Source organism: Pan troglodytes, chromosome 22, assembly GCF_028858775.2.
Source record: "Pan troglodytes isolate AG18354 chromosome 22, NHGRI_mPanTro3-v2.0_pri, whole genome shotgun sequence".
In the NCBI taxonomy this organism is placed as follows: domain Eukaryota; kingdom Metazoa; phylum Chordata; class Mammalia; order Primates; family Hominidae; genus Pan; species Pan troglodytes.
This window is the reverse complement of record NC_072420.2, coordinates 43,203,325-43,224,359: the sequence shown is the minus strand read 5'-3', so window position 1 is coordinate 43,224,359 and position 21,035 is coordinate 43,203,325. Positions and strand designations below refer to the sequence as shown.

At 53.6% G+C, this 21,035-nt stretch overlaps 1 protein-coding gene across 38 annotated transcripts in view; it reads right to left on the bottom strand.

Annotated features, from left to right (window-relative positions):
* Positions 1 to 21,035, bottom strand: part of SLC37A1 (solute carrier family 37 member 1) — an 84,845-nt gene that overhangs the window by 10,679 nt on the left and 53,131 nt on the right. For all 38 annotated transcript variants that reach the window (XM_063803463.1, XM_054675180.2, XM_054675182.2 and 35 more), the window contains 8 exons: positions 19,361 to 19,441; positions 12,689 to 12,820; positions 9,290 to 9,380; positions 7,520 to 7,582; positions 6,614 to 6,699; positions 5,533 to 5,581; positions 4,341 to 4,414; positions 2,961 to 3,039 (listed from right to left, as the gene is read on the bottom strand). In XM_063803463.1, coding sequence (XP_063659533.1) covers positions 2,961 to 3,039; positions 4,341 to 4,414; positions 5,533 to 5,581; positions 6,614 to 6,699; positions 7,520 to 7,582; positions 9,290 to 9,380; positions 12,689 to 12,820; positions 19,361 to 19,441 — 655 coding nt within the window. The remainder of the gene's footprint in view (positions 1 to 2,960; positions 3,040 to 4,340; positions 4,415 to 5,532; positions 5,582 to 6,613; positions 6,700 to 7,519; positions 7,583 to 9,289; positions 9,381 to 12,688; positions 12,821 to 19,360; positions 19,442 to 21,035) is intronic.

The following is a 21,035-nucleotide window of genomic DNA, read 5'->3' as shown; positions in this document are numbered from 1 at the left end:
CTCCACCCTTAGCCACAGACTTCTGCTTCCCTCTCATTTTGAGAATATGAAGAAAAATGTGTTTTCTCACCTAGTTCATGATTTCCTTCTCTTTTTTTATGCTGATCCTCTGCTTTTAAAACAGCAATCGGGGTTGCCAGTAGAGCGCCAAGTTAGCTTTAAGAACAGGGTTTCACAGTGGAGTCAGACCGAATTGCAGACCGCAGGCCACTGGGGCACAAGGCCAAGAGAAGGCCACGCAGTCACAACGTCAACCAGAACTGAGCTCAGCCCCGCAGTCCCCCGACTTCCTACTGAGATGCCCAAGACAGAAGATCAGAGGGGTGACTGCTGCCGCCACCCAATACACTCAAAGCCCCTCTGGATCCAGTGAAAGGAAGGAACCAACATGAAGGGCAGAGACGAGGCTGGTCTGGTCTCACTTTGGTGAACAGCAAAAGCCAAAGCATGGCTTTCTGAGCAACGGCCACCCTGCCCACCGCTTCTCAGAACCAGGCCGTGTGTCACATGACATGGCAACGGCCACCCTGCCCGCCACTTCTCAGAACCAGGCCGTGTGTCACATGGCAACGGCCACCCTGCCCGCCGCCTCTCAGAACCAGGCCGTGTGTCACATGGCAACGGCCACCCTGCCCGCCGCCTCTCAGAACCAGGCCGTGTGTCACATGGCAACGGCCACCCTGCCCGCCGCCTCTCAGAACCAGGCCGTGTGTCACATGGCAACGGCCACCCTGCCCGCCGCCTCTCAGAACCAGGCCGTGTGTCACATGGCAACGGCCACCCTGCCCGCCGCCTCTCAGAACCAGGCCGTGTGTCACATGGCAACGGCCACCCTGCCCGCCGCCTCTCAGAACCAGGCCGTGTGTCACATGGCAACGGCCACCCTGCCCGCCGCCTCTCAGAACCAGGCCGTGTGTCACATGGCAACGGCCACCCTGCCCGCCGCCTCTCAGAACCAGGCCGTGTGTCACATGGCAACGGCCACCCTGCCCGCCGCCTCTCAGAACCAGGCCGTGTGTCACATGGCAACGGCCACCCTGCCCGCCGCCTCTCAGAACCAGGCCGTGTGTCACATGGCAACGGCCACCCTGCCCGCCGCCTCTCAGAACCAGGCCGTGTGTCACATGGCAACGGCCACCCTGCCCGCCGCCTCTCAGAACCAGGCCGTGTGTCACATGGCAACGGCCACCCTGCCCGCCGCCTCTCAGAACCAGGCCGTGTGTCACATGACAACGGCCACCCTGCCCGCCGCTTCTCAGAACCAGGCCGTGTGTCACATGACATGGCAATGGCCACCCTGCCCGCTGCTTCTCAGAACCAGGCTGTGTGTCACATGGCAACGGCCACCCTGCCCGCCGCTTCTCAGAACAAGGCCGTGTGTCACATGGCAACGGCCACCCTGCCCGCCGCTTCTCAGAACAAGGCCGTGTGTCACATGGCAACGGCCACCTTGCCCGCTGCTTCTCAGAACAAGACCAGAACAAGGAAATGCAGAACAAGGAAACGCAGCAGCAGCAGCGTGGAGCTGGGGTTCCCGCCACCCAGGGCTGGGCGGGGGCGCCTGGGGCCTGTCCGGCCTGGCTCCTCACTGTGCAGTCAGCCGCCTGGGCCCCAGCTGCAATTCTAACTGTCTGGGAGCAGCTCATTCAGTTCACTGGGATACAGCAAAGAACCAGGCAAATCCCGTCCTCCTGGAGCTTCCGTTCCAGTGGCAGGAGACAGAGGAGACAAAGCAGAGGAGTGCACCGAATCCCACTGCGGATGGGGAGAGCGCTCCGAAGAAGAACAGACCCGGGAGAGGGGCTTGGAGGCCGGGTCAGAAGGGTTCATGCGTTCTCAGCAGGGTGGTCCCAGGAAGTCTCACTGAGAGGATGATATCTGGGCAAAGACTCAAGGCACGAGGGAGTGCGGCACGAGGTGACCTGTGGGGACCTTCCCAGGCACGGGGTGTGACCAGAGCCAAGAGCCCGCACGGGGGCCAGCCTGGCCTTCGGAGGAGCAGCAGGGAGGCCATGTGGCGGGAGGGCTTTGCATTCTGCATCACTGAGACAGCAGTGGGCACCCAGAAACGTGCTGTGATGTTTCCAGCCTGCTGGCACCAAGGCCAGGGGCAGCCAAGAGCAACATCAGCTCCCTGCACGAGCCAGCGGGAAGGCTCCAGCACCAGGTTCTGGCTGACCTGGGTCTACCGAGCCACCTTCATCTAGCAAACACTCGGCTTTACTGGAGACCCCCACGCAGCAAGTGACACACAGGTTGGCACCCCAGGTCCTCATTAGCTGTGACAGCCACACCAGGCAGCCCCCCATAACGTCCCCCATGTAGGAAGGACCCTCCTGATCTTCACCTGGCAGGTGTGGCAACTCCTGATCTTCGCCTGGCAGGCGCAGCCACTGTGCGTGCTCCCCATACAAGGGCTCAGGGAAGGCCACGGCCGTGCCGTCAGGCTGCACATGGGCGAGGAGACTGGCGCTCTGCCAGCTCCACCTGCCTGCTCCCTAAGGGGATGGCTTGCTTATTCTGCCACCTTTTTAAATTCCAGAATATGCCACTGAATTCTCTTCAAGAGCTTCGATGATGCTGGTAACACTCAGAACCCTGTATGATTTTGGACCAATTGGTTTTTCTGTAATTTAAATAAGATTCTGCCTTTCTTGAGATGAAGGCGATAAATAATGAGTGGACCTGAGTTAGCCCACGGGCTGTAGTTTGCCAACCACTGCCTCGGGTGAAAACCTGGACACACACAGCTAGTCACACGCCCGTCTCTCTGAAGCCACCCAGGCATGCGTGACCATCTCTGTGTGCCGATGTCCCCTGCTCATCTGCTCGTATAGTAAGAAGCCGGGCCACCCAATGTTATAGATGCAGTTGGAACCCTGGGTACCTGTTCACGAGCATGTGACAATGTGATTTCCCCTAAGACACCAAACCTCCCAGAGCTAAAACTCTCTGCGCACCTACAGAGCCGGTCCCGTCAATGATGGCCGTCACGGTGGAGAGGGCGTGCGCGTTGCCTTTCAGACTTTTATGAGTCCCCTAGAAGAGAGGAAAAACAGACGTGCAGTTATCGCCACAGCATGAGAAGTAAACCTAAGCCTCTGTATGACCATCTACTCAAACTGCTCTGCAAAACAACTCATCGTGAGGGTGTTTCCCATTATTTAAACTCCACCCCAAGCTTGCCTTGGAGAGTTAAAACTTCAAGGGTTTTTAAGAGTCAAAAGTCATCAGAAATGCTTGGTTCTAGTTACAAGAACTCTTAGGATTCTCTTCAAATAAAAAACGTTTGTTCCGCACAGTCCTGCTCCTCCCTGAGGCCCCAGAGCAGCCAGCGTGAGAGGCGTGAAGGTGCGTGATGCGCGCCCCTGCCCTGAGCTGCGCCGGCCTTCCTTCCCAGACACATCCACACGTCTGCTGGATTCCTCGACAGCCAGGGCCTTCCTGGGACCCCTGTCAGATGTCTCTGCAGGACCTAAAATTCAACCTGATCAATAGCAAACGCCAGGGGAAGAAGGGAGGAGGGGAGAGCTGAGAAACCAAGGCTGGCGCAGGTCCTCGGTGAGCAGCCGCCAGGAGCTCTGGTTTTGAAAATGTTGCATAGATAATGGGAAAAAAGCCAAAATGAGGACAATAGGAGGGGAAAAAGATCAGGGGAAACAGGCCCTAGAAGCCTAAAACTATAAAAATGAACCAGCATTCAAAAAAATAAATGCTTGTATATGCTCGTAATATGTATATAAAATAAAGAACACACAATATGAAAATCATCCAGAACCTACGTATTTTGAAGTCTAAAAAATAAGTGAAAGTCTCTCCTCTGCCTCTACCCCGTGAAGGCTGACCATTGCTAATGGTCTGATGTGGATCCTTCCAGAATTTTCCATGCCCATGCAGACACAAGTCTGCATGCTCACGCACACTCAGGCAGTTTCAGGACATGTCCAATACAAAGGTGACCAAGGCAGGGCATGGTACCTGGATGAGAAGGGCCGAATCCCCCGGGGCCTCTTCGTGGCCCCTCTCTCTCTGCAGAGGCGTCCAGGACAGGACCTCTCCCCTGCCCCCTTGGATTGAAAAGGCGCCTGAGTCATGAGGATGGCGCCCAAGAGCCTTTTGTTGTGCTGAACGGTGAGTTTTGCACCAACCTGCCCATGATTTTAGGAGAAGGGTGAGCAGGGGGGCAGGTGCGGGAAGGCTGGAGACCACAGGTGTAGGTGAGCTGCCAAAAACGTGCTTCTGCAAATGCAGTTTTACTAACAGTAATGGAGGCCACTTTTGTCATGAATGGCACATGGCAGGGTGCCCACAGGGCTGGTGTCTCTCCCGGTTCTACTCACCAGGTCGGCGGAGACGGCGGTGGTGATGAGCGCGTAGGGCCCACTGACCAGGGCTCCGCTGAGCAGCAGCATGGCTGTGGGAGGCAGAGGGGCAGAGAATGGAAATGTGCCCTCCAGAGAGCCCCGCGTGCATAGGAGCAGCCTGAGGTGGGCGCCTGGGGAGCACAGGGAGGGGGTGCAGCAGAAACAGCTTCCTCTAAACTTGTCTAGTGAGGAGCTAAAGCAAATCATACCCTCCCTAAGACTCAGGCTCATCCACCCTCGAAGGGCAGCAGCTGCCACCATGAGGGAGCGATCACAGGCCGGACCCTGGGCCTGGGCGGACCCCTGCTTCATCTGCAGCAGAAAGGCCTTCCTCTCCTCACCCACAGCTGCTGTGGTGCTCGCTGAGGGCAGACCCCCACCCTCTCTCTGGACCAGGTCATTTCCTAAACTCTCCTCTAGGCTCACACTCAGGTGAGGAAGCTTCTGGCCTGAGGTGGGGGTCACAGGAAATTCCGCTTCCTCTCCTGTGGGCAAGCTGCCTTCTGGATAACATTTAAGGGGACCACACATCCCCACTGCTGGCTCATTAGGACAGAAAGCATACTTCTAAGTGCTGGAGGCATAGTTTGATAGCGCTGCCTGCAGGGTGTTCAAAATAGTCCTCCAAGGTTACGCAACCACTCCTGGAGGGGCAGCTGACAAAGCTGGGTGGAGGTGGCTTGGGGGCCACCTGCCCTGGCTCCTGGCCGGACCCTGTTCAGGTCACACCGCCAGGTTCCTGGCTACCTGACGTGGCCCAAGAGCCAGCCTGGGCTGCTCTCACCACCAGGGGTGCGGGGTGCAGGGTGCAGGTGGCAGGTCGCAGGCTGCTGCAGCCCCGCCAGCCCCACCAAGGCCCCAGGAGGGGCTGCCCTCAAGGTCACATCTGGCTTCTCCACTGAGTGCCCAGGGCCACTGCCCCAGACCAGGCTCGCACTCTTCCAGCTCACACTGAAACCCACAGAATGGCAAGCCTCGCACTGGGGAGAGGAGACCCCGGCCTCTCCAGATGGCCTTGCCCAGAGGAGGACACGGGACAATTTTAGCCACACCATGTGCTCCAGTTAAACCAGCTCAGTGCGCCTGTGGATTTTAGTATTTCATCTTGCCAGCTGTGTGAACTTTAAAAACGTGTGTGGAAGAAAAGCAGGAAGGCCTCCATACTCACCGATGGTGGCCTCAAGCCCCATCTTGCTGATGGTGGAGAAGATGTAGAGCTGTGGACATCAAGACACAAGGTCAAAGCCATGGCTGGCTGCAAGCAGTGCGAGATTGCTGGAAATCTACTTCTCAAAAACCCGGCGGGTGATTCTCAGGCAGCCATCCCAAGAGTGGAAACCCCTAAAAAATTGTGACGGCCACGCCCCCTCCCGTCTCAGGTACTGAGCCTTGTCCCCACCACGAGGGCTTTGGACCAAGCACCCCAGGCGACCTGGGGAAGTCTGCAGGGTGCTCCCACCCTACACCCCCAGCCAAGGGCAGCCTTCCTGAGCTCCTACCCAGCCAAGGGGCTGCCTTCTTGAGCTCCTGATTTGCAAGTCTGACTGCCAAGTCCTCAGGCTGCCCACCCCCAGTGGCAGCAAGGGGCCCACCCAAGCATTTCTTCACTCAGCATTCTTTCATGTTCTGTGTTGGGCCATGTCCAGAACCCCAAGATGGCTGAAAGCCAGGCCTTGTTCTGGGGCTAGCGGAGGGGCAGACGTGCAGAGCTACAGCGTCCACTGACAAGCCTGTTACCTCTAATGTTACGATGATAAAAACAGTAACCATGTGCATTGTTTCTAACCCACTGCAAGGTGGTGATACTGACGTCCCATTTTCCAGATGAGGGAACTGGGGCATAGAGGGGGGTGTCACAGCCCAAGGTCAGGAGCTACGAAATGCCTGAAAAGCACTATGCACCATGCATCATGACGGGAGGTGTCAACGATGCCTAAGAGGTTGGGGAGGTGTTGCGGATCCCAAAGGATGGGCAGGAGCTTGTCTGGGGCAAGGGGGCACCCCAAAGAGAGGAGCAGCTTGCACGCAGCCCATGCTAAACCAGCAGCAGCTGTGCACATGGCAGAGGGAGCCTGGTGGAGGCCTGCAGGTGCCAAGGGAGGGGTCGGGGGACAGGAGGCATGAGAGGGAATGAAGTGGGCTTGTCAGGAAAGTGGAGCACGGGCCAGATGGAAGGATGCTGGCTGGCGGGGAGGACAGTGGGGGACTGTCTGCAGGCTTTGGGGCCCAGGGAAGGCAGCACGGCTGACCGTGGGGGCCGCGAGCAGCAGCATCAGGCCGCAGGTGGAGGCCCTTTTCTCCAGTCGGTCTGAGATCACACCGGCCAGGATCCCACCTGCAACGGAGAGGCGGGCTTCAGGCGCTGACGTCCCGGGGCATGAGCCCACGGGGAGGAAGCAGAACTGCAGGAGCCCGGAGAACGGTCTCCTCCTTTCCCAGGCCCCTCTCTCCATGCATCACGGGCAGGCAGCCTTCTCACAGCCCTGACCTCCCCACAGGCCTCCATTAGTTGTGGTCAGATGTGAGAGTCTAGGAGACATCTGCAGGTTCAGGTTTTAGGCCAGCCTCGAAGCCCCTTTACCTATCAAGGTACTAAGGTGGCCAGTCTGTCACCTGCCCAGGAGACATGCTGCTGCTTTTTTTGTTTTAGTTTTGAGATGGGGTCTCACTCTGTCACCCAGGCTGGAGCACAATGGCATGATCATGGCTCACTGCAGCCTCAACCTCCCAGACTCAAGCCATTCTCCCATCCTAGCCTCCCAAGGCTGGAACCACAGGCTCGAGCCACCACGCCCAGCTATGTTTTTTTGTAGAGAGGGGTCTTGTTATGTTGCCCGGGTTGGTCTTCATAACAAGAAGACCTCAAGCGATCCTCCCAACTCAGCATCCCACAGTGCTGGATAACAGGCATGAGCCCCTGAGTCCAGCTGGCATGCTATTTCTGAGGGAAGCTGTTTAAGTGCAGAGTCAGGGCCCTGGGGAGGGACGGGAGACAATAAAACCACCCCCAGGTGACGGCCTGACCCTCTTGGGCTGGGTCCACTCAGGGGATATGAGACCTTGGGGAACCCTGTTCCCCTGAGCAGTGAATCAACTCGGAGATCACGCGCCTTGCGAAATTATTGTTGCAGCAGAACAAGTCTTAATGAACTCACCAAAGATTCCGCCCACGTCAAACAGGGTGGAGAGCTCCCCCGCTTTTTTGGCATCAAGGTGATCTATTGAAATGACAACGGAGTGTGAAACAGTGAGGATCTCCTTCACGCATCGCAGCGACACACCACGGCAGAACAGGACCCGTGCACGGGACTCTGGCTTCATAAGCTTGATTTATACCGAGGAGCAATTAGTAGTTAACTCAGATTTAAAAAACAAGTAACACAGAAAGGATGAAAACACTCTTAACCAAAAACCGTGGCTTTCCTCTGCTCAGTCTAATTATCCCACCTTTGGTTCAGAGGCCCCCCAGGGGCCCCTCCGCCATAAAGTTAGATTAACACAGGACAGAAGTGGAGGTGTGGAAGGCGCCTGGATGCTCGATCATCCTGTCACACGTGCTGTCTGACCACATGGCTTTAGAACTGCAGATGAGGACACAGAGGCCTCCCGGCACCAGCTCAGGGTGCCCTCCATGAGGTTTTGTACAGGTTCTGGGCTTTAAGGTGGACTGAGCTGGCCACGGCGTGAGAAAGGAGACTGGGCTTTAAGGTGGACTGAGCCAGCCGGGTGTGGGAGAGGAAACTGCACGGCATCTGGGGCTGTGGGTCAAACCCAGCCGTTCCGAATCATCAATGGCATGGACAGAAAATTTTGCTTTTTTCAAACAGACTGGAAATGTCAGCAGTTCAAGACTCAAGTCCTGAGAACGTCACCCCTTTTGCAACCACAGGGGAAGAAGGGAGAAAGAAGGCCCAGCTGTGTGCAGCTCACTGGCCAAAGTGAGGCGGGGGTCACAAGGCAGGGAAGGAACCTTAGGATCCAAGGGCGCTCCTTGCTGCCTCCCCAGTCACTGGCCCTTGGGGCAGGCCCTGTCCCTGCTAGGCTGTGGGACAGTCCCCAGACCGCCTCCTCAACTTCCCTCCCAGGGTATTCAGTCTCCAGCCTCGTGCTGCCAGCATCCTCCTCTGGTGGGATCTGCATCCCCAGAATAGGTGGTCTGCGCTCCTCAGCCTCCCCCATTCTCAAAGGCCTCCTCTTTGAGACATCGCCGGATTCTGCCCCTCCCTGACGGCCCAGCGTGTGTCTTCTCCTTCCTCTTGCTCTCTCTGGCTCCCAGGGCGAAGAGCCCTCCACGTGCTCCTGGACCATCCCCGCTTCCTCTCAGCCAGGGTTCCAATTTCCCCACTCAGTGGCTCCTTCCCTTAAGCACTGTTCGTCCCCTCTTGTCTGTCCTGTGTTCACACATGACATGGGGGGGCATGTCACTATTTCACTGGCACGTTTTCTGATAATCTATAGCTGTAGCCACTGCGGGGCTTCTGAAACATAAAGCAAACTGTCGGCCCTGCCAAAAATGAGACGCTATCTCCCAGAAGCCATTTCCAGGTCAGAGTATCAGAGATTTCTTTTCTCAGGTCCCCAGAGGCTCTGCTTCTGTTCACTGGCTGCTATGATCCAAAGTTCAGTGTAGCCCATGTTTAAACGCAGGCTGCCCCAGAACAGGAAGTACCTCATGAACTGGTAGCCCTAGCTGGGATAGAACGTGTCAACCGTTAAGCCCCATAAAGTTTACCATTATGGCAATACAATTTGCATATCTGAATTCTTTTAGCCCATGTTTCATCATAGTACTTTATTCAAAGGTGTGCCTCTCAAATCACCCTTCATGACCTTGTGTTTTCAGTACTCTAGAAACCAGCAGATAGAAGAGACTTCAGACCCCAGTCACTGTGCGGAATTTAATGTGTTCTAGCGTGGATACTCACCCACATTCGTGATGTACAGGGGCAGCCAGAAGAGGAAAGTATAGCTGACCAGCTTGGCAAACAGCAGACACAGTGAGAACTCTATCACGCCCTGAAAGAGAGAGCAGTCAGGCGTCTCCTCCAAATGTGGAGTCAGCAGGTGTGTGTAAACATGCAACAGAGTTAAATATGACTTCGCTCCCATAAAGACATCCTGTCTCTGGTCTGGCACCTCCAGACACGTACTGGGGAGGGTGCTGCACCGCTGTGTGGTGTAGTGAGGACGAGGGAACAGTGGAGCGCTCACCCCGAGCAGGGGCACCAGGGAGGGGCGGGGCCTCTGAGAAGGGTGGGGCCACAGCTGCAGCTCCTCGGCCACTGTCACATGGGGTGCAGGCCCAGCATGGCCAGATTTTCTACTTTTCAAGTGAAGACAGGAAGCCCTATTTATCTACGGCGTTTCTGAATTTCGAAATGGAGACTACCTTTTAGGATCAAAACCCAGTGTCCTTACATCAGAGTCGAGTCAATGCAAACATGGATGGGTTTGATTTTCATACTACATCGCCTGGAAAACTTAGCTATTAAAAGAGTTCTCGTATAGCCGGGTGCAGTGGACTGAGTATTGAATGGCTCCTTCTTCCCTGGAACTGAAATCATTGTACATTATCAAGCCACCTGGAAACACACAGATCAAACAATTCCGACCATTGTGTCAGCACACAGGCATACAGGCTACCGCATCCCACCTTGTGAGTACTACAGACCAGTCCGTATCAGGGAAAATAGTGAAAAGAGACACGTAGGTATGAGTGAGGAAATCGAGTGGTGGGTTCTGTAAAATGCCTGTTTGTGTTTGTTTTATGTCTACTTTTAGAAAGAGGTGGCACTTGTGAGATAAAAATTCCAGATGCCATCTGAAAATTCAGAGTGAGAAATCCAGTAACACTGTGGCACTGAATCCCCCAGCCGTCTGTGCACTGGAAATCAATCAAAATGGGGGCCGGGGGAACCCAGCGCTCTACTTCGCCAAGTCATTCTAAAATGAAACGAGTTGATGTCTTCACAGTTGATGAGGATGTGTACGTGTAATTTACCGTATGCCTTTCATGGGCCTGGGATTGTGCTTAGTTGTCATTAAATGACCTCACTTCATCCTCAGAACAACATATGGTATTACCCCAGGGATGGAACCCGTGTGACAGATGAGGACATGGAGGCTCAGAGTGTGCCACACTTGCCTGAACACTCAGCTTGGCGGTGGCAGGGGGAGGCTTGAGCGGGACCTCTGAAGCCCATACTGTCTATACCTCCACTATATAAAAACCTGTATTTTTATGCTAGTGTGCACCCTACTTTTAGTACAAGTATTTGGGGGTAGCTACAGAGGAAGGTACAGCAGAAAAGGTCACTAGCATTAAGGACACAATTAAAAACAAATCTTTTTACTTAAACCCAGCAGCTTCCACAGGCCAGCATGCACAGCCCTTTCCCCATAAGCTGGTGCCCACCCTGGGCTGGGACGTTCTCCTCTGGCTGAACACTGGCTCCAGGGTCCACCTCTGCAGACCCAGTTTCACCTGGGCACTGGAATACTTTCTGTTCTGAAGCCAAGGTTCTCCCCAGTCTTTAATTTCTGTGATATGATTTTGAGGTCTGGGTTGCATTGTTTATACTTCCAGCCCTGACCTGCTGAGGAGCCTCGGGCCTGTGCCCCGGCCCTCTGCCTTTCTCTAGGTCGTGTCAACAAGCGAGAGCTGTGTCTGCTCCCTGGTGCTGTGGCTGTCAGTGCTGGAGAGCACGGCCTGGACAGCCCCGCCAAACAGCCCACCCTGGACAGCACCCCCTGGACAGCACGCCCTGGACAGCACCCACCGAACAGCCCACGCTGGACAGTGCCCCCTGGACAGCACTCCCTGGACAGCACCCACCGAACAGCCCACCCTGGACAGTGCCCCCTGGACAGCACCCACTGAACACCCACCCCGGACAGTGCCCCCTGGACAGCACTCCCTGGACAGCACCCACCGAACAGCCCACCCTGGACAGCGCCCCCTGGACAGTGCCCCCTGGACAGCACCCACTGAACACCCACCCCTGGACAGTGCCCCCTGGACAGCACTCCCTGGACAGCACCCACCGAACAGCCCACCCTGGACAGCGCCCCCTGGACAGCCCACCCTGGACAGCCTGCCCAGCCCACACGGCAGGGTCTGGTCTCCCTCCCACGCCCCTGCTCTCAGCTCTCTGCCCCCATCGGAAGAACACAGTGTCTCCACACCCTGTGCACGGCTCCTCAGATTCTCTGCTGAGAGAGTCCATGAATGTAATAAAAACTGAAAGCAGCAAGAAATCTCCCTACAGTGCCCCTCCCGCTCATCTGCTCCAAGTCACCTTGTTCCCGATACTGATCACCCGCTGATCACGCCCTTCTAGTCTGGAGGCAAGGCCAGCAGCACCACCGAGGACCAGCCCGGTCCAGCTTCTGAGGGCTTCTCCCGCCTGTGCTACTCGTTCTTCCCTTGGTCCCTGCATCCTCCCCCTTACTCTTGGCATCCTCTGCTCACACGTGGGCAATCAGACCACGGGCTGTGGCACTGAAGGCACTTTTTGTGTTTTTTTTTTTTTTTGAGACAGAGTCTTGCTCTGTCGCCCAGGCTGGAGTGTAGTGGCACAATCTTGGCTCACTGCAACTTCTGCCTCCCGGGTTCAAGCGATTCTCCCGCCTCAGCCTCCTGAGTAGCTAGGACTACAGGCGCCTGCCACCACGCCCAGCTAATTTTTGTATTTTTAGTAGAGACGGGGTTTTGCCATGTTGGCCAGGCTGGTTTTGAACTCCTGACCTCAGGTGATCTGCCTGCCTCGGCCTCCCAAAGTGCTGGGATTATAGGCGTGAGCCACTGTGCCCCGCCTAAAGGCACTTTAAAGGGAAAGAGAATCCAGCCGGGCTCGCGAAGGCCACGGCACGGCACTCAGTGCCAGCGCCTCCCATGGGCTCACGCTCAAGGCCTGTGGGAGGGCAAGTGCACTGGGGAGGGGCCGGGCCACAGGGGCCAGGTGGCACAGTAGTCAGGGCCTCAGTTCCCCAACCTGTCACATGGGGGCAGGCCCAGGGCGCCAGGCTTTCCGTTTTTCCAGTGAAGGCAGGGAGCCCCATTTTTCTATGAACCTTCTGAATTTCTAAATGGAGAAACTGAATTTCAAAAAAAATTTAAACATGGTATGAGGCAAACCAAATATCGCTGCAGCCATATTCAGTCCTGAAGCTAGCACTGTGCAGCGTCTAGCTTTGGCTATGGATTCGAATCCCCGGGTTCTACAACCACAGATTTCTTTTTAAGCTTAATCATCAACCGACCAGACTTCCCACAGCCAGCACAGCAGCTCTTTCTGAAACTCCTCCTGGGCACGTTTACTTACTGGAATTTTCAAGGCCCCTGTGAAGCTGATGGCGGCCGTGCCACTCCCACCGTCCCCGGGGAGAATGACGACGTGGTTCGGGTGGATGGAGCCCTTCCCATCTGAGAGCAGCAGGCACTGCATCTCTGGGTCCTGGAGGCAAATCCATTGGGAACAAAAAGGAAAGGTGTTACCAGCCGGGCAGTCTGGGTGAAGTGGGGCCAGGCTTCCTAATGACGAGGGTGCCTGGTGGCTCTCTCTTCCACTGCCTTGGAGACATCCTGGGTGACATTCCCACCTGGCCACTGTGTTAGAATGATTAGCATTCATGCATTTTCATGAACGGCTAGGTACACAGATCCTCTGATCCAGAAATTCTAGGAATCTATTTGCAAAAAATAATTTGAAAAGTAAAAAGATACTTATAAAGTAAAATGGATGTCACATCATCATTGAGAAAAATTAGAAAATTCAAATACATCCATACGAATGACAACTTGTAAAAAAAAGGTTGGGAGATTTTAATGACAGGAAAATGCTTATGACACATTAAATAACACATCATTCAAAACTGCATGTCATTATAACCTCAAAGAATGTTTAAATACCTACGTATGTAACTAGGCAACTATAGGATCTATTTCTAGAAAGAAAGAAGCTAAAATCTAAGCCAACAATGGTTGTCACCGAGTGGTGGAATTATGTGTAATTTTTATCGAAATGCTAATAAGAAATTCTTTACATGATCCTGCATTTTTTAGGAGTTCACAATGGCCATATATGACCAGAAACAACATTATTTTAAAATACACCAACATTATTTTAAAATACACCTATTCTGAAATTTATGAATTCTGATTGTCTAGATGTTCCTAAAGGACAAAGTGTACATTCATTAAAGCAAAGAAGAGTGATTCCCCAACCTAGAGTGGGATTTCAAGTCAGAGCAAGGATAACATAAAAATAATCTCCCTCTCCCTCTCCCTCTCCCGTCTCCCACTTTCCACGGTCTCCCTCTGATGCCGCTCCCTCGTCTCCCACTTTCCACAGTCTCCCTCTGATGCCACCAAAGTTGTGAAAGCCGAGGCTGGACTGTACTGCCGCCATCTCGGCTCACTGCAACCTCCCTGCCTGATTCTCCTGCCTCAGCCTGCCGAGTGCCTGGGATTGCAGGTGCGCACCGCCACGCCTGACTGGTTTTTGTATTTTTTGGTGGAGACAGGGTTTCCCCATGTTGGCCGGGTTGGTCTCCAGCTCCTGACCACGAGTGATCTGCCTGCCTGGGCCTCCCGAGGTGCCGGGATTGCAGACGGAGTCTCGCTCACTCAGTGCTCAATGTTGCCCAGGCTGGAGTGCAGTGGCGTGATCTCGGCTCGCTACAACCTCCACCTCCCAGCCGCCTGCCTTGGCCTCCCAAAGTGCCAAGATTGCAGCCTCTGCCCGGCCGCCACCCCGTCTGGGAAGTGAGGAGCGTCTCTGCCTGGCTGCCCATCGTCTGGGATGTGAGGAGCCCCTCTGCCCGGCCGCCCAGTCTGGGAAGTGAGGAGTGCCTCTTCCCGGCCGTCATCCCATCTAGGAAGTGAGGAGCGTCTCTGCCCGGCCGCCCATCGTCTGAGATGTGGGGAGCGCCTCTGCCCCGCCACCCTGTCTGGGATGTGAGGAGCGCCTCTGCCCAGCCGCGACCCCGTCTGGGATCTGAGGAGTGTCTCTGCCTGACCGCCACCCCGTCTGGGAGGTGAGGAGCGTCTCTGCCCGGCTGCCCCGTCTGGGAAGTGAGGAGCGTCTCCGCCCGGCCAGCCGCCCCGTCCGGGAGGTGGGGGGCAGCCCCCGCCCGGCCAGCCACCCTGTCCGGGAGGGAGGTGGGGGGCAGCCCCCGCCCGGCCAGCCACCCTGTCCGGGAGGGAGGTGGGGGGCAGCCCCCGCCCGGCCAGCCGCCCCGTCCGGGAGGGAGGTGGGGGGCAACCCCCGCCCGGCCAGCCGCCCCGTCCGGGAGGGAGGTGGGGGGCAACCCCTGCCCGGCCAGCCGCCCCGTTCGGGAGGTGGGGGGCAGCCTCCGCCCGGCCGCCGCCCCGTCCGGGAGGTGGGGGGCGCCTCTGCCCGGCCGCCCCGTCTGGGAAGTGAGGAGCCCCTCTGCCCGGCCGCCACCCCATCTGGGAGGTGTACCCAACAGCTCATTGAGAACGAGCCATGATGACGATGGCGGTTTTGTCGAATAGAAAAGGGGGAAATGTGGGGAAAAGAAAGAGAGATCAGATTGTTACTGTGTCTGCGTAGAAAGAAGTAGACATAGGAGACTCCATTTTGTTCTGTACTAAGAAAAATTCTTCTGCCTTGAGATTCTGTTAATCTATAACCTTACCCCCAACCCCGTGCTCTCTGAAACATGTGCTGTGTCCACTCAGGGTTAAATGGATTAAGGGCGGTCGGTGCAAGATGTGCTTTGTTAAACAGATGCTTGAAGGCAGCATGCTCCTTAAGAGTCATCACCACTCCCTAAACTCAAGTACCCAGGGACACAAACACTGCGGAAGGCCGCAGGGTCCTCTGCCTAGGAAAACCAGAGACCCTTGTTCACATGTTTAACTGCTGACCTTCCCTCCACTATTGTCCTATGACCCTGCCAAATACCCCTCTCCGAGAAACACCCAAGAATGATCAATAAATACTAAAAAAATAAAAAATAAAAAATAATAATAATCTTAGCCTGGGCCACACAGTAAGACCTTAAAAAAAAATAGTGGAATGTGGTGGTATGCGCTTGTAGTCCTAGCTGCTCTGGAGGCTGAGGCAGGAGGATCATCTGAGCCCAGGAGGTGGAGGCTGCAGTGAGCTGTGATTGTGCGGCTGTCCTTCAGCCTGGGCAAGACCCTGTCTCAAAAAAGAATGAAAATAAAATAAAAATATTCTTCATGAGTGAGCTATGAGGTTCAAGGTCTTACAAAGAAATGCTTCTAGGTATCTCAGACCTTTCACAAAATCAAACAGGCTTTGTGGTACTTATCTCACTATAACCTGTTATAAGTTGGACTAAAAATGTAGTTTAATGAAAAAAAAAAAGAAAATGGTAATGTATTCCACATTCCCCTGCCCCTTGATATTTAGAATATTTAGAATTCTCTTCCAGTGGAAAACAGACATTTGGAAACCGGGTGGCAGGTGGCACCGAGTGCAGCCCAGTGTGTGCACACAACGGGTGGCCTTGGGGGCAGCCCAGCGTCTACGTGCCCCAGGAAGCCCGGCTTCACAGCCAGGACTCTGGCGTGGAGAGCGGGTCTCTGATGAAGATATTCACATGTGGCCACATAGTCAGGTGCTCTGGAATGAAGATGACAAGGCTGAGTGCAGATGCCTAACATGCTCCTGATGATAATCCCATCACGGCACATGAAAGCAAAGAATGGCGACTTGAGTTTCTGAATAAACTTTTCTCTCATGAATTCTGCTAATCGTCCAGTTTAGGAAACTAAATCAGTAATGCTCTACTGTGGCTAAGCACTGGAATCTCCTCAGGGGGCTTTGAGAAGCCTCGAATTCCCCCAGCCCCACGGAAGCAGTCCCTGGGGCAGCCCCAGGCGAGTTCCACTCATAGCAAGCTGAGGGCTACAGGACTTCACAGGCTGTTCCGCAGGAAACAGGCTAAGCAGTGGGTGAAATGCAGCCAGCTGGAGAAAAGTCAACGGGAACGAGGCCGCTTAGCCAGGAGAAGCGCACCCTCTGACCCGCAGAGAAGTGACCGCAGGTCAACACAGAAGACCTACTTGGCCTCAGGTAGGACCCAGATGCCCAAGGGCCGCCCACGGCCCTTGCAGGATTTGTAAAGTGCTTCAGGGTCCACTTGCCGGGCTGGTTTAAAGCTACAGACACAGACCCTCTGCTCCTTATCTAAGCAGCAAGGAGCCCCCGAGACAGACAGAAGGCTCTGTTTCTGCTGAGAACAGGCCCTGTGCTCACAGCCACTCATCTTAAACAGGACTTGTAGCCACCATACCCCAGTTGTTTGCTCCTGGAGGAGATGGGAAAGAGTGTGGGGCCATGGCTGGTTTTCCAAAACAAACAGGGGGCTGCTGCTGCCTCCTCCTTACATAGCAAACAAGAAGCCACTGGGTGGACCAAGACAAGGCTGGAGGCCAACAGGCACCTCTGCCTCTAAACAAGCAGTTTCCAGTCTGTGTCCCAAGAGCCCCAAATGGGATCTGTGGAGCCCCCGGTGGGTGTGGGGGCTTCTGTGGCCAGTGCACTCCACGCTTAGGGCTTACACTTTCAAAGAGAAAAGGGTTCCCTCTACTAAAATGCCCCCACACACAACAAAAACACACACAGACGCATGTGGGGGGACTGCGTAATAATGATCGCTCTATCTAAAAATGCTAAGCTCACCCCGCTACCCGATGCGGTCTGCAGCTTCCCTTTGGGAAAGGCCATCACAGAGAGATTTGTGGAGTCCCCACTTGGCGTGCAAAGTGCACGGTGGAGTCACATTCAACCTCCAAATACCCACTCCGCGCTCACGCCGCATTTGGTGGGCGCAACAGTTCTTGAGCCACAGCCAATCAGAAGGATCCTCAGAGACGTCAAGGAGGAAAAGTGACAAGTGACTACAGGGACGGCAAGTGCGACCGTCCCCAAGACAATCCTCTAAAACGCCCGCGGGGACCTGCGGGCTCACCACGTGGCCAAGTGACAGCAGCGCCTCATTCTCTTTCCCACATTTGCTCCCCGCCCCCCAGCTTTCTTTACATGTCTCTTCAAGAGGCCACTGAGAAACTACCTGCTACGTGACGTAGTGTAGCAGCTCTGTCTAAAAAGGAGTGGAGGTCAGGGGCTGGGTGACACCCCACTGAGCCCAGCGGTCACTCTGGGAAAGGGGACATCCAGGGTGTGCAGCCAACCTCATGGGGAACTCTCCCCGCCTACCCTGACCCAAGAGCAATGGCAGGCCTGCCGAAAGGGGATGCCACATAAGCGAGGTCAGCATGCGCCCGGTTGTGGTCGTCACCCTCAGCCTGAAATAAGGCCTGCCAGTGCCTTTACTTACATAACTGGCTCCTTGATGGCAAGTCTGTAAACAGCCTTTCTTAGAGGGCCGGAAAAGGAAAGAGAGAAACTATACTTAGAAGCCAAGGCTAGTTCTATGGGTCAGTTACTACACCAGAAGAAAGGGCCTGTGGTCTTGATTCAGAACAAGTGGCAGGCTTCAGTATCATCAGAGAGGGGTGACAGCCTTTTGGACACTGATTGGGACATGATTTGTTTAAATGTGAATTCAGAAGTAAGTACAGATTTTAAAGCATTTTGGTTGAATTAGTCACTGCCTACTGTCTCCCTAAAATCCAAGAACCCAGATGCACGAGACATCATTCTTCCCTTTTCTAATATTTCAGCCACTACAAATAAATTTCTGCAGTCAATAAAAAAGTGAGATGCATGTTTAGTACATTAATCCTTTAAGCTATTTAATTTAAAAAGATAGGGAGAGCAGCCCCTCACACATGCTGGAGGAGTCTTTCTGACAGAGGAGAGGCCCTGTGTCTGCTGTAGAAGGTTAAACCTTATTTAGAGGCCGGGTGTGGTGGCTGAAGCCTGTAATTCCAGCACTTTGGGAGGCTAAGGCGGGTGGGTCACCTGAGGTCAGGAGTTCAAGACTAGCCTGGCCAACATGGTGAAACCCCATCTCTACTAAAAAAATACAAAATTCAGCCAGGTGTGGTGGTGGGTGCCTGTAATCCCAGCTAATAGGGAGGCTGAGGCAGGAGAATCACTTGAACCCAGGAGGCGGAGGTTGCAGTGAGCCGAGATCATGCCACTGCACTCCAGACTGGGCGACAGAGTAAGATCTTGTCTCAAAAAAAAAAAAAACCAACCAACCAACCAAACAAAAACCTGATCTAGAAAGAGAACAGCTTATAACTTCAATGATTAAACTCAAATTTAAAATGCCTGCTGCAGCTTGGTGTGGTCAGCTAAGCAGCAGCAATGTGAGGAGCTTCTACAAGGATCGATGATGGGAAGGGTAGGGCACAGGAGGCTCAGGTGCTAGGGGTGGGCCAGACCTGCACTGAGGCCTCCCTGCTACCGCAGATGACAAGGCAGATTAACTTAGCATTTCTGTGTCCGGAATTCCTCATCTGTGACATAGGGGAGGTGGAGATGCCTCCTTCTGTTACCTGCTTCTCCCTTTTCTTGGTCCCATGATGTCAGTTTTCTGTGTGCACCTCACGTGGCCAGCCCACCGTGCGCCCCTCACCCTGACACCCTCTGTGCTCAGGCACCTGCAGACTCTCCCTCCAGTCCCTCACAGCTCTGTTTCAACACTGCCTGCCTAGGGAAGCCTCCCAAGGCCAGCTGAAAATAGAGCCTGCTCAGCCTGTCTTCCTGCCGCTTGGCACCGCTTGGGGGATGTCTCTGCCTGCGTTCCGTCTACACCAGCACCGCCCCCAACACCTGGAATAGTGCCTGGGACATTGAAAGGTGCAGAGCTGCTGAATGAATGAATTGGTTAAGTGTAAAATCCAAAGAAAGCCAATAAGGGCAAACTCAAATTTTACTGAAGAAATACAATGAGACAGAATTTTTTTAAGACCTGGATGTTTGTGACACATGTCACATAGGCAGAGGGACAGAGAGCCGACGTGGCTCAAAGGAGTTTTCCTGCAGCTCCGACATTCTAGGAAGTGGAAGTTGTGTGTGACTTACCAGAGGCTTGTTCTTTTCGCTCTTCAAGATTTGCTTCTGGAGTCTCAATCTGTTTGTACCATTCTCATAGCCTTTTGAGTGCTGGTAAAAAAAAAAGTTTCATTAGAGCGATACTGATTCAACAGCTAGAAATTAAACCTGGCTTTACTGTAGCAAGGATACTTACTATCGTCCCAAAAAAGCTACCAAGAGGACATAAGACAACTGATTTAAACAGAATAATGGTTGATCTCAACACTCCAGACTCTCAGATAATAGAATGTGAACATCAAATCCTCTCTTGAAGAAAGAGCTAAGACAGAGGTGTAATCAAATGTAAAAATACCCATTAAGCCAACTTAACTTTTCTGAATGGCTGTGAGATTGTTTCAACGGTTTTGAAATGAAAAGGCACAGACCAATCTTTCCCTTTAACATGTGAGGAACACCTGCCCTCCCTAGGTCAGCCGAATGCTTCTGAAGGAAAAAAAAAAAAACGTCTCTACGGAAGGGGAGTGTGGCTTGCTCAACAGCCCCAGAATGTGGACCTGCCGCTAGAGGGCAGGGAGGTGGAAGGACTGCACTGATGCACTCCAAAACTCAAAATCATTTCAAAATTATCTCCTGTTACCAAGTGAAAAGTGAAGAAATGAAGGCAGTTTCTTGGGCACTAGAATAAAGGTACCATTTCCTAATCATTATTTCTATAGGGCTCTATGTAGAACCCCTTTTGAAGATAATTAATGGTATAAAAATAATTGTTGAAATTCTCCAGTGGTAAAATGTTGTTGTTTGTTGATGAAATAGTCCAAACAAACTTCCTTTAAAATAAGGAATCAGTCTGTACTTAGAAAGATGTTATTCATTCACTCTAGTATAAATCATAACAAAACAATTTCTAAGGCTTAGAGAGGCCCAGATGATTTAGATTTCTGGCACTAGTGCTGGATGCATTTGAGAAGAAAAACCACCAGGCTTGCACGCTAACTGTGAGATCTGCAAGTAGAGATCTATGGGGCCTCCAAAAGGCGGGAAACACGGGGAAGACAGAGCATGGGTTAAACTCCATTCAGATGGACAGTTGGATCCCACCCTTTACATTTCGAGGCATTTCCCCTGAAAAGGTTTCTGAAGGTTAAGAAAAACTATTGATCTTATTACTTGAAAATGTAACAAAATACCTTTAAAAATACATTTGTTTTGTGCTCAGAGGGAGGGCAAAGCCTGCCAGGCTAGGGGTGATTATCTGGCCAGTTTATCATCCGACCATTTCAGGCAGAAGCAGAGATGGGTTCCTGCTCCCCAGCACTCGGGCCCCCCCCCCCCCCCCCCCCAGTGAGCAGAGGCTACCAGCATCACCCGGGCCCTCTTCTTCCTGCTTTTCAGCCAGGAACGTGGGTGCTCAGGTAAAGCCTATCTTAAAATTCCTTTTCAGCTTGATGTGGTCAGCTAAGCAGAAATGATGTTAGGAAATGCTAGGAAGTCTCCTGAAAGGGAAGGGGCCTGTCCCTAATGTCCTTTCCCTCCTTCCTGCTGGCTGGAATACAGATGTAATGGCTGGAGCTCCAGCAGCCACTGACCAATCATTCATTCGCTCATTCAACAAATAATTATTAAGCATCAACTCTGTGCCTGGCACTGTTCTAATTGGTTGGAATATATCACCTTTGGCATGAAGCCATGCACAGGGGAAAAG